General features: G+C 47.3%; 1 protein-coding gene across 2 annotated transcripts; it reads left to right on the top strand.

The window, feature by feature from the left end:
* Positions 1 to 8,808: 8,808 nt before the first annotated feature.
* Positions 8,809 to 11,914, top strand: MRPL11 (mitochondrial ribosomal protein L11). 2 transcript variants are annotated; one of them, XM_045775912.2, is made up of 5 exons: positions 8,809 to 9,035; positions 9,403 to 9,498; positions 10,085 to 10,178; positions 10,264 to 10,440; positions 11,618 to 11,914. In XM_045775912.2, exons 1-4 carry the CDS (start codon positions 8,913 to 8,915, stop codon positions 10,425 to 10,427), a joined length of 477 nt encoding a protein of 158 aa, XP_045631868.1. In that variant the 5' UTR covers positions 8,809 to 8,912; the 3' UTR covers positions 10,428 to 10,440; positions 11,618 to 11,914. The 2 variants fall into 2 exon arrangements, with proteins under 2 accessions (XP_045631868.1, XP_045631866.1); XM_045775910.2 differs by having other exon boundaries at positions 8,810 to 9,035; positions 10,264 to 10,423.
* Positions 11,915 to 14,838: the final 2,924 nt, after the last annotated feature.

The following is a 14,838-nucleotide window of genomic DNA, read 5'->3' as shown; positions in this document are numbered from 1 at the left end:
ACATAGCTGAGGATTGATCAAAGCCCCAGTGCTATCATCTGACACCAGACTGCAGGGAGGAAGGACTGAGAGAGATTCCAGGGTACTGCAGGAGGCAGAGATTTCTCCTGTGGTCTAGTGCACTGGGATCAGAGCTGCATGATGAGCACAGCCAGACCACAAGGGGCCCCCCAAAGCCTGGGGTGAACCTGGTCCCAGCATTGTTCAGGTGAGGGAGAGGAAGGGAGAGTTGGGACACCACCAACAGACACAAGTGCCCAAGTTCCAGCCTTGACTTCCAGCTCTGTCTCAGGAACTCCAGCTTCTCAATCTCTTTGGACCTCATGTTCCTTACTTATAAAATGGGAATAATAATAGTACCTACCTATAGTGGGATAAAAATTTTCAGTATGGTTCTGAAATCCCTTTGTTCAACCCCTGTCTTCTCTCTCTTCAATCTAGATCTTGGAAAAAAAAAAAAGGCAACAAAGAAAGGAACAAGATACAACCTCTATTTCTTCAATTCTTGGTTTCAAGGGTCTGAAGACAAGTGGCTGGCATAAACAGTTTGGAAGAAGATTTGTGTATCTATTTCAGAAAAGATGTTGAAGAAAAAACAAAACAAGAAACTCTCTGGGCTAAGAGATTTGGAAAGAAGGAAGGGCTAAGATGCTGGGCTCTGCCTTTGAGGCCCTTGTAAGTAGGAATGGGGGCTGGGAAAAGATTGAACACTCAGGTAGATTCGGGGATCCAAACCCTATTCCTTTAAAGAGACCAAATTTTATTGGATCAGTTTATGGAGCAATTTATGTCCCAGGACATTGTTGAAAACAATAGAGGACTTGGCTAGCATTGAATGGAGCTTAACAGCTGGGTGTGGCCAGGGAAAGAGTCCATCAAGAAGAGCCCTGCCCAGACCAGTGTCATCCCAGGGTGACTGTGGGCGTACCCAAGGCTGCACTTCCTGAGGATCAAGACAGAGGCTTTATATTTAGACTGGAAAGTGTGGGGAGGAGGGGGAGATAGACTTCACTAAAATAACCCAGCCAGTCACTAAACAAACAACAAAAAACAAGTCTCAGAGGGGGTAGATTAGTACTGAGTTGCTACAATATATTAATTAAAATCTTCAGTTTCCAACAAAAAAAATATAATTCATGCAAAGAAACAGGAAAGGATGACCCATAGACTGGGACAAAAGCAGACAGGCATTGTCCGGATGTGGGGAATTTGGCATCCTCACACACTGCTCAGGGGAATGTAAAATGGTGCAGCAGCTTAGGAAAACAGTCCAGCAGTGCCTCAAGCAGTTAAACACAGAGTTACCACATGAGCCAGCAATTCCACTCCTAGGTGTATAGCAAGATAAATGCAATGTTAGAAATAAAGAAAGTCAAGGAAGTCAATAGCAAAAAAATCAGGATGGTGGTCATAATTGGGAAGGAGCATGTAGAGGGGAAAAGGGGGGGGAGGGGCGGCACCAGGGCGCTGTCCATGGTGCTGTTCAGTTTCTTGACTGAGTGGTACTCACCTGGGTACTTGTTTTATAATAGTTGAGCTATACCTTTATGTTGTATACGCTATTTGTTTGTTTATGATATTTTATAATAAAAGTGTCTAAGATAAGGTTAGCTGATTCAACCAAACCCTCACACTCTGCAATTTGAACAAGCAGGGACTTGTTGCAGCTGAAACTACAGGGGCTTTCTTTTTCTTTCTTTCTTTCTTTTTCTTTTTTTTTTTTTTTTTTTTTTGCCCATGAGCATTAGTAGGAAAGACATTTTTATTATGGTCCAATACACACATAGGCACTCAAGGGAAACACCAGTGTGATGAGACAATACATACCTTTACTCCATGGGATGGACTTGGCTATTTTCTGTTCCATTCTATGTTGTTAAAAATGTTAGTTGAGGGGCACCTGGGTGGCACAGTCATTAAGCGTCTGCCTTCGGCTCAGGGCGTGATCCCGGCATTCTGGGATCGAGCCCCACATCTGGCTCCTCCGCTGGGAGCTTGCTTCTTCCTCTCCCACTCCCCCTGCTTGTGTTCCCTCTCTCACTGGCTGTCTCTCTCTCTGTCAAATAAATAAATAAAATCTTTTTTAAAAATGTTAGTTGAACTCACAAAATCAATTTAATAACCCACTGATAAGCCACAATGCTAGTTTTTAAAAAATATGATCTGAGATCAAGGTGTCGGCAGGTCTGGTTTCTTTTGAGGCTTCTCTTACTGACTTACAGATGGCTACCTTCTTACTGTGTCCTCGCGTGGTCTTTCCTCTGTGCATGTCTGTGTCCTGATCTTCTCTTATAAGGACATCAGTCAGATTGTTAGGACCCAACCTAATCGCCTCATTTTAATGCACATACGTCTTTGTTTTATTTTATTTTATTTTATTTTATTTTAAAGATTTTATTTATTTATCTGAGAGAGAGAGTGCACAAAAGAGAGAGCCTCTGGGGAAGGGCAGAGGAAGTGGGAGGAGCAGACTCCCTGATGAGCAGGGAGCCCAATTTTGGGGGGGCTCCATTCCAGGACACCAGGATCAGGACCTGAACCAAAGGCAGACACTTACAGACTGAGCCACCCAGGTGCCCCTCACCTACCTCTTTAAAGACCCCATCTCCAAACACAGTCACATACTGAAGTACTGGGGGTTAGAGTAAAGATTTTACTTTGGAAAGGAGAGAATTCAGCCCATAAGAAGCACCCTCCTGAGGGATAGGGCGGCAGAAGGAGCCAGGAGGAAAAGGGAGGAAGTGTCCGGGTCTGTACACGTACAAATGGGGAGGTGTAGGAGAGTTCAGGGCAACAGGGAAATGTACACTCTGGTTGGTCAGAGGGTGAGGTAGGGAGTATGAGGTTGGAGAAGGTGGCAGGGGCTAGCTGCTTGAATGGCCTTGAATCCCATATGAAGTGTAGACTTTAGTTTGTAGAGTGATGAGTCCCATCAGGATTCCCTGGGACACTGGAGGGAGATCCCAGAAAGCTAAACTTAACAAGTGTTTCAGATGGACCAAGACCCACACTCTGGGAAAAGAAGCTGGAGGTGTTACTGACAAGCTTTAGACAGGGCCTGACACTGGCTGAGTTGGAGAGGATAGACTGGAGGGGCAAGAATGGAGGCGGAGAGGCCACAGTGTGAGCTGCTCTGAGTGTCCAACTGACAATATTAGTCGTTAGCTTTCATAGAGTGCTTACTATATGCCTTGAACCAGGCCTGAGCTAGGTACCCTGCCTATGTAATCATGTTAAATTATCTCAACAGTCTTGTATGGTAGGTACTTTTCAATTCTTTTTTTTTAAAGATTTTATTTATTTATTCGACAGAGATAAAGACAGCCAGCGAGAGAGGGAACACAAGCAGGGGGAATGGGAGAGGAAGAAGCAGGCTCATAGTGGGGGAGCCTGATGTGGGGCTCAATCCCAGAACGCCAGGACCACGCCCTGAGCCGAAGTCAGACGCTTAACCGCTGTGCCACCCAGGCGCCCCTACTTTTCAATTCTTATTTCACAGTTAAGAAAACTGAGGCCCAGGGGCGCCTGGGTGGCGCAGTCGTTGGGCGTCTGCCTTCGGCTCAGGGCATGATCCCGGCGATCTGGGATCGAGCCCCACATCGGGCTCCTCCGCTGGGAGCCTGCTTCTTCCTCTCCCACTCCTCCTGCTTGTGTTCCCTCTCTCGCTGGCTGTCTCTGTCAAATAAATAAATAAAATCTTAAAAAAAAAAAAAAAAAGAAAACTGAGGCCCAGACAGCTGTAGGGACTTGCCTCAAGTCACACAGCTAGGAAGAAGTGTGTGTTTTGGGATGTCAGCCCTGCTCTCTGGCAGTCACAGAGGAGATTGCAGAATTGGTGGGAGCCGTGGCGACATAAGTGGGTGGGATTCAAGACAGATTGAACATGGGGGCTAAGGGAGAGGGGTGAACTGTATGTGGGCAGTTCTAGGTCCCTAACCCCCTATATCTGCAATCAAAACCCCCTATATCTGCCTCCCCCTTCTCTGCCTGCCCTAATATGCTGCTCCAGGGGAGTTCCTGAGGTAACAGGAACAGGGCTGAGCATTGTTTTTGTGACAGGTACAGATATTAAAGTTCATACTTCCTGCATGTAAGATATAGAACTTTACTTTTCTCTGACTCAACTTCATCTCTGTTTCCATTGGTGGAAATTTGGGGTTCCTTCCCCTTACCCCAAGAGGACACAACTGGCACCCAATGCTGTCTGTTCAAACGGGTCCCTGATGAGTTGGCCCGACTGGACCTCCACCCTAAGAAGACCTCTGCCTGGGCAGCCCTTCCTTCCAGAGCTGGTGGCTTCTCTGCTCTCTCCCCATTACACCTTAAAGCATAGGAGACTTTCTGCTGCACAAGGGCATAGGCATTTCTGCCAAGCATGCTTTGGTCACTACACAGCTGTTCCCTCTCTAAGGTCTTGCTGCCTCCTTGGGGAAGGGGATTAGCCACCCACTGACCCCTGGCCTTAACTGCTTTTCTGGGGTCCACTACCCACCTGGAGAGCTGGCTGCAGGCTTTGCAGCTGGGACCTCCTAAGTCTCGCTCCCTGGCACTCCACATCCCTCTTTGCTCCTCCTCTTTGCAGCCCAGTGAATCTTTCTATGCTGTGTACATTGGAGATCACAGTATAAAACCCCCTACTTATAATGTATTGTCCAGGCTTCTTCATCTTCTGTTCAATTTTATGTTGACTTCCACTTCTTCACTTCTTTTTCTCAAACTGTTCTCTTGCAGCTTCAGATGTCTCATCTCTTGGCCTTCTAACCCTGTGGCTGCTCCTTCTTGGTGTCCTTTGCTCACTCTCTCTTCTCTTTTCCCTCTTTAAATGCTAACTTCTCTTCTTTCCTCCTTGGGTGATCTCACTCCTGGCCCTGGCCCCAAGGACTCTTGGTCTCTATGCTACAGATGCCAGCATTTCTGTGTGCAGCTCAGGCTTCTCTCCCAGACCAGGCCCTGTGGCTGGATCCTGTAGGCACCTCTGTTGTGTAGTGGTCTCAGCTGCTGACAACCAATGTTGTGGCTGGACTGGCCTTGTGGGGTTTTGTTTGTTTGTTTGTTTCTTGTTGTTGTTTGTGGGGGGGAGGGGCAGAGGGAGAGAGAGAGAGAGAATCCTAAGCTGGCTCCACGTCCAGTGTGGAGTCCAAATCGGGGCTTGATCTCCAGACGCTGAAATCATGACCTGAACTGAAATCAAGAGTTGGACACTTAACCGACTGAGCCACCCAGGTGCCCTCCACGTTGTGGTTTGTATTTATGAATTCAAGATGCCCTCAGCAATAACCAGCAGGGAAAAAACATTGGGGGAAAAAAGATTACTCACAGGTCCTGGAAATTGCATGGCACACCTGGGCCACATGGCCAGTTCACAGAGGGAGAGACAGAAAGGGCAGTGCCTTGGGTTCTGCTTTTATTGGGGTCCAGCGTGGGGGCCTAAAATTTCACAGGCACATTATTTGTTGGTGAATTTAAAACAGAAGAGCTGCAATTTAAAGCACATGAAGAGTGAAATCAAGCAGTTTGAGTGTTCCATTACCAAGACCTCTAAAACAAAGGAGCCTCAGGGGGAGAGGGGGACTTGACCTGAGTCTTTATATCTAGACTTGTGGCTGGCAATGTGTTTAGATAGCCATCTCTGAAGCACAGATAGCCTCCTTGAAGTGGGGGATGCCTCTGCAGTTAAAGCTTAAACCAGGCACTGACATTACAAAAAAAGAGAAACCAACTCTCAAGGCTTACACTGTACTTCCTAACACAGCTCACAATCTTCCACCCACACCTACAGCTCCTGTGTTCCAACGCTGAACATGAAAGACCTTATCATTCATTTGCCCAAACTCTCCATGCTGGAATCCAGAGCATCACCCTGGTTGCCCCTCCCTCTCGTCCGACAAATTCACCCACCAAACACTAAGTTCTGTTGATTGGCAAGGCAGCCTAGGGAGTGGGTAGGTGGACCAGAGCCAAAGGTCTGGGTTCAAATTCTGACTCTGCCACTTTCTAGTAGCATAAGTTTGGACGAGTGATTTGACCTCTCTGGGCTTCAGTTTTCTAGTCTGTAAAGTGGGGAATAATAATAGCACCTATACTTCATAGGATTATAGTGAAGTTTCCATGAGATATTATTCATAAAGATGGACACAGTACATATTGCACAAGCATTTCTTTTTTTTTTAAAGATTTTATTTATTTATTTGACAGAGATAGAGACAGCCAGCGAGAGAGGGAACACACGCAGGGCGAGTGGGAGAGGAAGAAGCAGGCTCATAGCGGAGGAGCCTGATGTGGGGCTCGATCCCACAACGCCGGGATCACGCCCTGAGTTGAAGGCAGACGCTTAACCGCTGTGCCACCCAGGCGCCCCTGCACAAGCATTTCTTGACTAAAATATATTTCTATCTTCTAAGTATCTCCTGAATTGATTCCCAAGCCACCAACATCTCTCCACTGTCTTCCTGCCCTGTCCTGATGGGTCTTCCTGCAACTATCCTTGCCCTCCCCCAATCCTTCCACATATCCAAGCCAAGGTCACCTTTCAAAATGCAACTACTAGGGGCCCCTGGGTGGCTCAGTCGTTAAGCATCTGCCTTCGGCTCAGGGTGTGATCCCAGAGTTCTGGGATCGAGTCCCACATCGGGCTCCTCTGCTGGGAGCCTGCTTCTTCCTCTCCCACTCCTCCTGCTTGTGTTCCCTCTCTCGCTGGCTGTCTCTCTCTCTGTGTTACATAAATAAATAAATAAAATCTTTTTTAAAAAATGCAACTACTTAACACTCTTTAATGGCTTCTACTGCAAGCCATAGCTTTAACAGGGCTGAGAAGACTTGCATGATCCGACCCTCACTCACCTGTCATACTGCATTTTCACCACTGAACAGTCTGACCTCACACATTTCCAAAGCTAGACCAGGGAGTTGCTTCCTTATAATCTGTAAGAGCTGGAATAATCAAAACTACTCTTTCATTGACAGAAAGTGGAAATTGGCAACAGAGCCCAGTTTGTCCCAGGCAGCATTCTTGGCTCCCTGAGCACCTGCCATGCCCATCTGTTTGCTGATTCCTTCATTTAGGAAGGATTTATGTCTTATTTGTAAATAAATTTGTAAATAAAGGCTGGGCAGTGTAGGGCACCCAGAGATAAATCATACCTAGCGGGGCTTGTTCTGGGCCAGGCTCTCTTCTAAGTGCTTTACCTGAATTAACTAATTTCCTGGGAGGTTGTTACTATTATTAGCCTCATGTTACTAGTGAGTAAACCAAAGCACAGGGAAGTTAATTATTCTGCCCAAGGTTTTACGACTAGTAAATCAAAGAGCCAGCTTGATTGCAGACTCTTGCTAAGGCTAATGAGGTAGAGCATTATAAAGAACTTGATAAACTTCAGAGGCAGGAAAAATCACATTTAATTAGTGGGAGTCGAAAAAAATTCATAATAAAAAATCTCAGAGTTTACAGTACGGTTAACACAGATTATCTCCTTTTACTAGATGAGGCAATATTGAGTCATGGTATATGGCACAAGGTCTAGAATCGGATAATACCAATATTTATTTCCCAGCCTTGTCACACACAGGGTAGGTATTTTTGACCTCCTTTTTGTGCCTCAACATTCTCGTTTGAAAAGCGATATAATAAAAGAATTTACCTCACGCCATTGTGAGGATTAAATGAGATAATGATGCCCTTAAAGTGCTCAGCACCTTGCCTGGAACGTAGCAAGTGCCAAAAAAAAAAAAAAAATTAAATGACATAATGAGATGCTGGCTTATTTTTATTTTATTATTTTATTTTATCAGGCATGATGTATCAAACATGTTCTGGGCCTGTTAAGCCTTGTAACAGCCCTGTGAAGGTTTTGTCCTCACTGTACAGTTAATAGCACATGCTTACTAAGTAGAGGCATTGTTCTAACACACTTTGCTAACTCAGTCCTCATGACAATCTCTAGAGCTATGTCTGCATATTATAATCCCCACGGTACAAGGGGAGGAAACTGAACATAAGTAACGTGAACAAGTTCGCAGCCAGCAAGAGGAGCAACCGGGTAGTTGCTTCCCGGGTCTGTACTCTTAACCATAGTGCCTTTCAACAACAGGTGAGGAAACAGACTCAGAAAGTAAAAAAGATTCTCATGCTTGGATCTTAGGGGAAGAGAGGGAAAAAATGAAACCAGACGAAACCAGAGAGGGAGACGAACCATAAGAGATTCTCCATCTCAGGAAACTGAGGGTTGCTGGAGTGGAGGGGGGTGGGAGGGATGGAGTGGCTCGGTGATGGACATTGGGGAGAGCATGTGCTATGGTGAGCGCTGTGAATTGTGTAAGACTGATGAATCACAGACCTGTACCCCTGAAACAAATAATACATTATATGTTAATTAGAGAGAGAGAGAGAGAGAGAGAGAGAGAGAGAGAGAGAGAGAGAGAGAGGAGAGAGAGAGATTGTCAGGTGTGAGGAGCTCTATGTTCCTTTCAAATCAAAGGATTATGATCATATCCAGCAGATGGCGCCCCAGAGCATAGCAACGTGCCAGAATCGTATAAGGGTCAAAACTACCATGCCCACAATGCTGTGCAAACATTAAGGTCCTCTTCCTCCTCCTCCTCCTTCTCCTCCTCCTCCTCCTACCAGTTTAGCTGTCCGAGGTACTGCCTATGTGCCTTGCAGGAGGAATGTGAGTATCTGAACCATTGAGGCTTCCCCTATCTTCAGATCGCGAGTTAAAAGATTTTTTCCCTTCATATTACTCTCTTTATCTCACTAGTTGGAGGATAGAAGGGCCGAAACAACGCTTCTTTTTATTGGCTTCACCTGCCCAAACCTAATGTGAGGACCCTTGACCTCTGACCCAGGATGGCGGCGCCCGAAGCCGGCGCTTTTGCTGTCGCCCTGAGGTGAACAAAGGCCAGGAACCCCGGTCATGTCGAAGCTGAACCGGGCCACTCGGGCCCTCAGGAAGCCCGAGGCCGGCGGCGTAATCCGGACCATCGTGCGGGCAGGCCAGGCCATGTCCGGGCCCCCACTAGGTCCCATCCTGGGTCAGGTGCACTCGTGGCTGGAACTCGGAGCGGGAGGCGCGGTGGGGTGGGAGCTAGTACGAGAGTGGAGGGTGCGGGTTCCGGAGCCAGGGAGGCCTCGGTTCAAAGCGCGGCTCTGCTACCCACACGCTTTTTGTTTTTGCCTTCGTACCATGGCCTCTTCGAGGCTCGGCTTCCTCGCTCCTTCCTCAACGGGCTGTTGGGAGGATAGAGGGATGATACTTACAAATCATCTGGCGCGTGAAGTGTTACTTGAATCTGGGTAGCAATCTGGGGAGGACGGGAACGTAAGGAAGTGAAGACGAAGGAGGAAACGGAGAGAAGAATCTCCTGGATGTCCTCCCCACACTAACGCCTGCGCTTCCCATCCAGAGAGGTGTTTCCATCAACCAGTTCTGCAAGGAGTTCAACGAGAAGACAAAGGACATCAAAGAAGGCATTCCTTTGCCCACCAAGATTTTTGTGAAGGTGCACAGTCGGGACTCTGATCCTGTTTGGTTTTAAGTTTTTATTTTAATTCCAGTTAGTCAGTATACAGCGTTATATTAGTTTTGGATGTACAATATAGTGATTCAGTAATTCCATACGTCACCCAGTGCTCATTGCAACAAATGCACTCCTTAATCCCCATCACCTTGTGATCCTGTTTATTTTTCTTCCCCCTTATTCTTCTTAGTTCCTGAGGGGCTGGTCACCTGGGGTTGCTACTCTGCTTCAAACTTTGGGCGAGAATCTTCCTATTACTGAGTCCCTTTTCCCCATTTACACAGTGGAGACTAGACCATACTTTTTCTGAGCTCATCCTGCCACATTGCAGTTCCTCCCTTTGCCTCTCCATTTCGCTGGGGCTTCTAGAGCAGAGTTGGGCCTGGACAGAGGTGGCAAAGCTGTTAGCTACAGATTTATTTTCCCTGCGGTTTCATGGTCTGTTAGAGGGACACCATTGGAAGATGAGTCAGGGGAAGGGGGAACAGAAGTTAGAGGTTCTCTGGGCTGAGGCAGCAGGGCTTAGGGGAGACAAGAGATATTGTCATATATTTTCTTTCCTATTAAGCCTGACAGGACATTTGAAATCAAAATTGGACAACCCACTGTTTCCTACTTCCTGAAAGCAGCTGCTGGGATTGAGAAGGGGGCCCGGCAGACAGGTAAGTGTCAGGGTGGGCACCCAGGATTCTGGGGGCTCTGGAAGGAAGCAGGGACACCTGAAGGTCTACTTGTTCTTCCTCCCAGGGAAGGAAGTGGCAGGCCTGGTGACCTTGAAGCATGTGTATGAGATAGCCCGAGTCAAAGCTCAGGATGAGGCCTTCGCCCTGCAGGATGTGCCCCTGTCCTCTGTGGTTCGCTCCATCATTGGCTCTGCCCGTTCTCTGGGCATTCGTGTGGTGAAGGAGTGAGTGTCTTGGGAAGGTACAATGTGAAGGGAGGGCTTGGAAAGTTCTTAGCTCTGGGGCAAAGCTGAGAGGGCCCATTACAGTGGGAGGGTCAGCTTCTGAGTCAAGGACCTTAGATTCTTGGGAGTGGGGAGCCTTATTCATTCATTCATTTGGAATATGAGTATTAAGTACTCGTTATGTGTTAGACATTATTGTGGACATTGGAGACAGCTAGGAACAAGCTAGCCATGCTTGGCCGCACTCCTGAGGAGCTCACAGTTCAGAGCTGGAGGCAGATGTGTAAGTGGAGCATTAGGCTGCTGGGTGGTCATTGCTGACAAAAGGTGTCTTGAGAAGAGAGAGTAGAGCTCCTGATTTGGCCTGGTGTGTCAATGAGGACTTCATAGAGGAGGTGACATCTAAGCAGAGATTTGGAAAAGGAGGTCAAGGACTGGGACAAGCATTCCAAGAAGTGGAAGGATCCCTGTGAAGGACAGAAAGTGACAAAGTAAAGCAAAGAAGTGCAGTGTGCTCTGGCATACGGTGCTAGAAGCAGAGTGGGGACTAGGAAGAGAGGTGAGACAGAAGGACCAGTTGGGAAGGCCGAAGGCCATTTCCAGCTGTCTCAAGTTCAGAACTGATCCCGAGGCCAACAGGGGACCCCCTCCTAGAGCTTGAGATGACCTCAAGAATTATTTCTTTGAAGTGCGATGTTGGATGGGAGGGCATCTGGTTCAGACAACAGCAGGGGCAGCACTTGGCCCTTTATGGGCCTTTTGCTACTGATGTCATACCCCATGCTGAGGCCAACGGGGTTGCTTCCCAAGAGCAGTGGGGTTAAGCACGGTACAGGGATAGACTTGACTTTTTGCAAATCTTTACTTTTACTAGGAGTGCAGAGGTGAGTCAGTCTGACCCCCTGCTTGTGGGGAGGCACAGGTGCACAGCCCGATGACTTCTTTGTTCCAAGTGTTTGGGGGCCAGAGGAAGGGGCAAAGGGGCAATTAATCTGGACTGGGGTATGGCTGAGATCTCAAAGGACCGGTGGGGCTTTAAGAAGGGGATATAAGGTGGGGGTGGGGGTGGCAAAGGTATGGACGCTGCAGAGTCCAGGGAGGGAGAGAGGGGCTCTGAGACACAGTGGTGCAGGCCCTTGTGAGCTCCCCAGCAGTGACCGGCCACTCACTCACTCTGTTCTTCTGCACCTGCAGCCTCAGCTCAGAAGAGCTGGCAGCTTTCCAGAAGGAGCGAGCCGCATTCCTGGCTGCCCAGAAAGAGGCAGATTTGGAAGCACAAGCAGAAGCTGCCAAGAAGTGACCCCTGTCCCCCACACTCCAAGATTTTGAAGGGAGCAGCTGGAATGGAGGCCAGTTGGAAAAGCTGTACCAGAAGGGTGGAAGGGAGGTGACACCAAGCTGATTATTATTTCCCTGACTTTAAATTATATATTTTTACATTAATGACCATATCAGGAGATCAAGCTTAAATAAACATCCTTTTGTCACCCACCCTTGACTTCTGTCTTTGGACCCGAGGGGAAAAGGACCGATGCCAATGGTAGCCAACATGGACAGACAGCAGCTGCCCTAAGGAAGTGGGGTCTTCATTCTGCTTCTCATACTGTGTAATCTGTTGCTCAGCCAAGCAGAGCGTCTTGCCCAGTTTTTATTCAGAATCCTGTATGGTCCTCCTCCCCAGGGATGAGAGGACAGGTGGGGGCCGTGGATGCACCGGCTTAGATGTGTGGAAGCAGCAGAGCTTGTTTGTGCCTCCATCAGAAATCTCCCTTAGCTCTCTGGGACTTATCACCTCCACAGAAACAGACTGCCGTGGGACTAAGTCACAGCCCCAAGCAGAGTTCCTGCACAGAGCCCCTCAGATCCCAGGGGCTACTTCTGCCTCCTCTACTAAGCTGACCCTTGTCCGGAGCAGGTGTTAGCTGAATGTGAACTATTGCAGAGTTCATGGCTGCGGACCCACAGAAGAAGCAAAGCTTCAGTAGGTATCTGCCCAAATTGGGGCCGGTCTTTGGGAAGCCCCTGGCCTTTTGTTTTCCTCATTACCCAGAACATCAAGGGTTCCTGTCTTCCAAAAGAAAGGAGGAGATGGGGTAGAAATAAAATTCACATTTACTGAGCGTCTGTTCAGTGTTAGGCACTTTGTTTTACACTGAGATTTGGAAAGTATAGAAAAACACCTACAAGAACTAAAAACCTCGGGGCACCCGGGTGGCTCAGTCATTAGGCATCTGCCTTTGGCTCAGGTCATGATCCCGGGATCCTGGGATTGAGCCCCACATCGGGCTCCCTGCAGGGGGCCTGATTCTCCCTCTCCCTCTACCTGCTGCTCCCCCTACTTGTGGTCGCTCTCTCTCCGCCAAATAAATAAAAATAAAATCTTAAAAAAAAAAACAATAAACTAAAAACCTCAGGTAATTCCACCACCCAGATGAGACTCCTGACAGTATTTTGGTGTATATCTTTTCTACAGTGTTGCTTTGTGTGTGTATATAAATATGTAAGACTTATAAGTTTATATATAAATATGTAAGACTTTTTTAGAGAGTGTGCATGAGCAGGGGTGGGGGAGGGGCAGAGGGAGAGAGAGAGAGAATCTTTTTTTTTTAAGATTTTATTTATTTGACAGAGCGAGCACAAGCAGGGGGAGAGGGAGAAGCAGGCTCCCTACTGAGCAGAGAGCCTGATGCGGGGCTCAATCCCAGGACCCTGGGATCATGATCTGAGCCGAAGGCAGATGCTTAACCGACTCAGCCACCCAGGTGCCCCAAGAGTGAAAGAATCTTAAGCAGGCTCCATGTCCAATGCAGAGCCTGTCACAGGACTCACTCTCACAACCCTGAGATCATGATCTGAGCCGAAAACAGGTTGGATGCTTAGCCAACTGAGCCACCCAGACACCCCTATATATAAGACTTCTTAAGAAAACAAACTGGGGTCATACTCTGGATGCTGTTTTGTTCTACTTTTACTTTTTTTTAATATTTATTTTTATTTATTTATTTATTTACTTACTTACTTACTTACTTATTTATTTATTTATTAAGTAAACTCTACACCCAACATGAGGCTCAAACTCAGAACCCTAAGATCAACAGTTGCTCTACCGGCTAAGCCAGCCAGGTCCCCCTATTCTATTTTTACTTTCAACTTGGCAACTATTCAGAACATTTTCTGTTATTATTTTCCTCAAATGATTTTTTTTAAGATTTTATTTATTTATTTCAGTGAGAGCACAAGAGCACAAGCAGAGGGAGAAGCAGGCTACCCACTGAGCAAGGAGCCTGATGAGGGACTCAATCCCAGGATGCTGGGATCATGATCTGAGCCTAAGGCAGAGGCTTAACTGACTGAGCCACCCAGGCGTCCCTCAAATGATTTTTAATGACTTCCTAGTATTCTGTCTTAGGAGTGGACTGAAATTTATTTAACCAACTCCTTAACTGTTGGGTATTTTATCGTTTGAGTGGCTTATGGATCAGGCACTGGTTTTTGGTGCTCTTAGGAATGAGGACACAAGAATAAATGTGACAGACAGTTCCTTCAGAGATGGCCAGTTAATAATAATTACACTCAAAAAATTAGTTAACAATTACCACTGTGACAAAAGAGAAGTATGACAGGCTGGGAGAGTGTCCAAGGGGAATAACCAAGCCTGGGGTTTCAGTGAGGAGTTCCCAGGGGAAGTGATTTGAAACTGAGGGAGTAGAAAGCAAGACCTGAAGGATAACCAGGACAACTGGGAGTGAGGGTAGCATGGGATCTCAGGCAGAGTTGTGTTAGTTATTGATCCCCACAGAACAATTTTAACACACATGTAGTGGCTTAAAATCTTGTTTTATCTCAATGTCTGTAGGTCAGGAGCCTGGGCATAGCTTAGCTGGGTTCTCTGGTCACAGTCTCACAAAGCTGCATTTGAAGTGCTGCCTGGGGCTGTGGTCTCATCTGAGGCTCAACTGGAGAAGGAGCCACCTCCAAACTCATGTGGCTGTTGGCAGCTTTTAATTTTTTCTGGGCAGGAGGACTGAGGGCCTGAGTTGTCAGCCAGAGGGCACTCTCAGTTCCTTGCATGTGGGCTTTCCCACCATGGCCACTTGCTTCCTAAAAGCCAAGGAGAGAAAGTGTCTCCTCCCAAGAGAAGCATTAGTCTTATGTAACATAGTCATGGCCACATCATCAGGTACAACATCAGGTCACCTTTGTCATATTCTGTTGGTTAGAAGCAAGTCATAGGTCCCACCTACACTCAAGGAGAAGGAATTATAGAAAGGTGTGAATACCAGGAAGTGGGGACCCTGGGCCACCTGAGGGTCTGTCTGCCACAAGAGTCACCAGCTTGTTCACAGTGGGACTGTGGTCACTGAGTGATGCTCTCGATGTTTCTGCCCTTCCTCTCCCCTTGGGCATTGCACTAA

The sequence above is a fragment of the Ursus americanus genome, chromosome 24, assembly GCF_024610735.1.
Source record: "Ursus americanus isolate L20-20 chromosome 24, mUrsAme1.1.p, whole genome shotgun sequence".
Lineage (NCBI taxonomy): Eukaryota > Metazoa > Chordata > Mammalia > Carnivora > Ursidae > Ursus > Ursus americanus.
The sequence above is the reverse complement of the archived record's forward strand: the minus strand, read 5'-3'. Positions and strand labels throughout refer to the sequence as shown.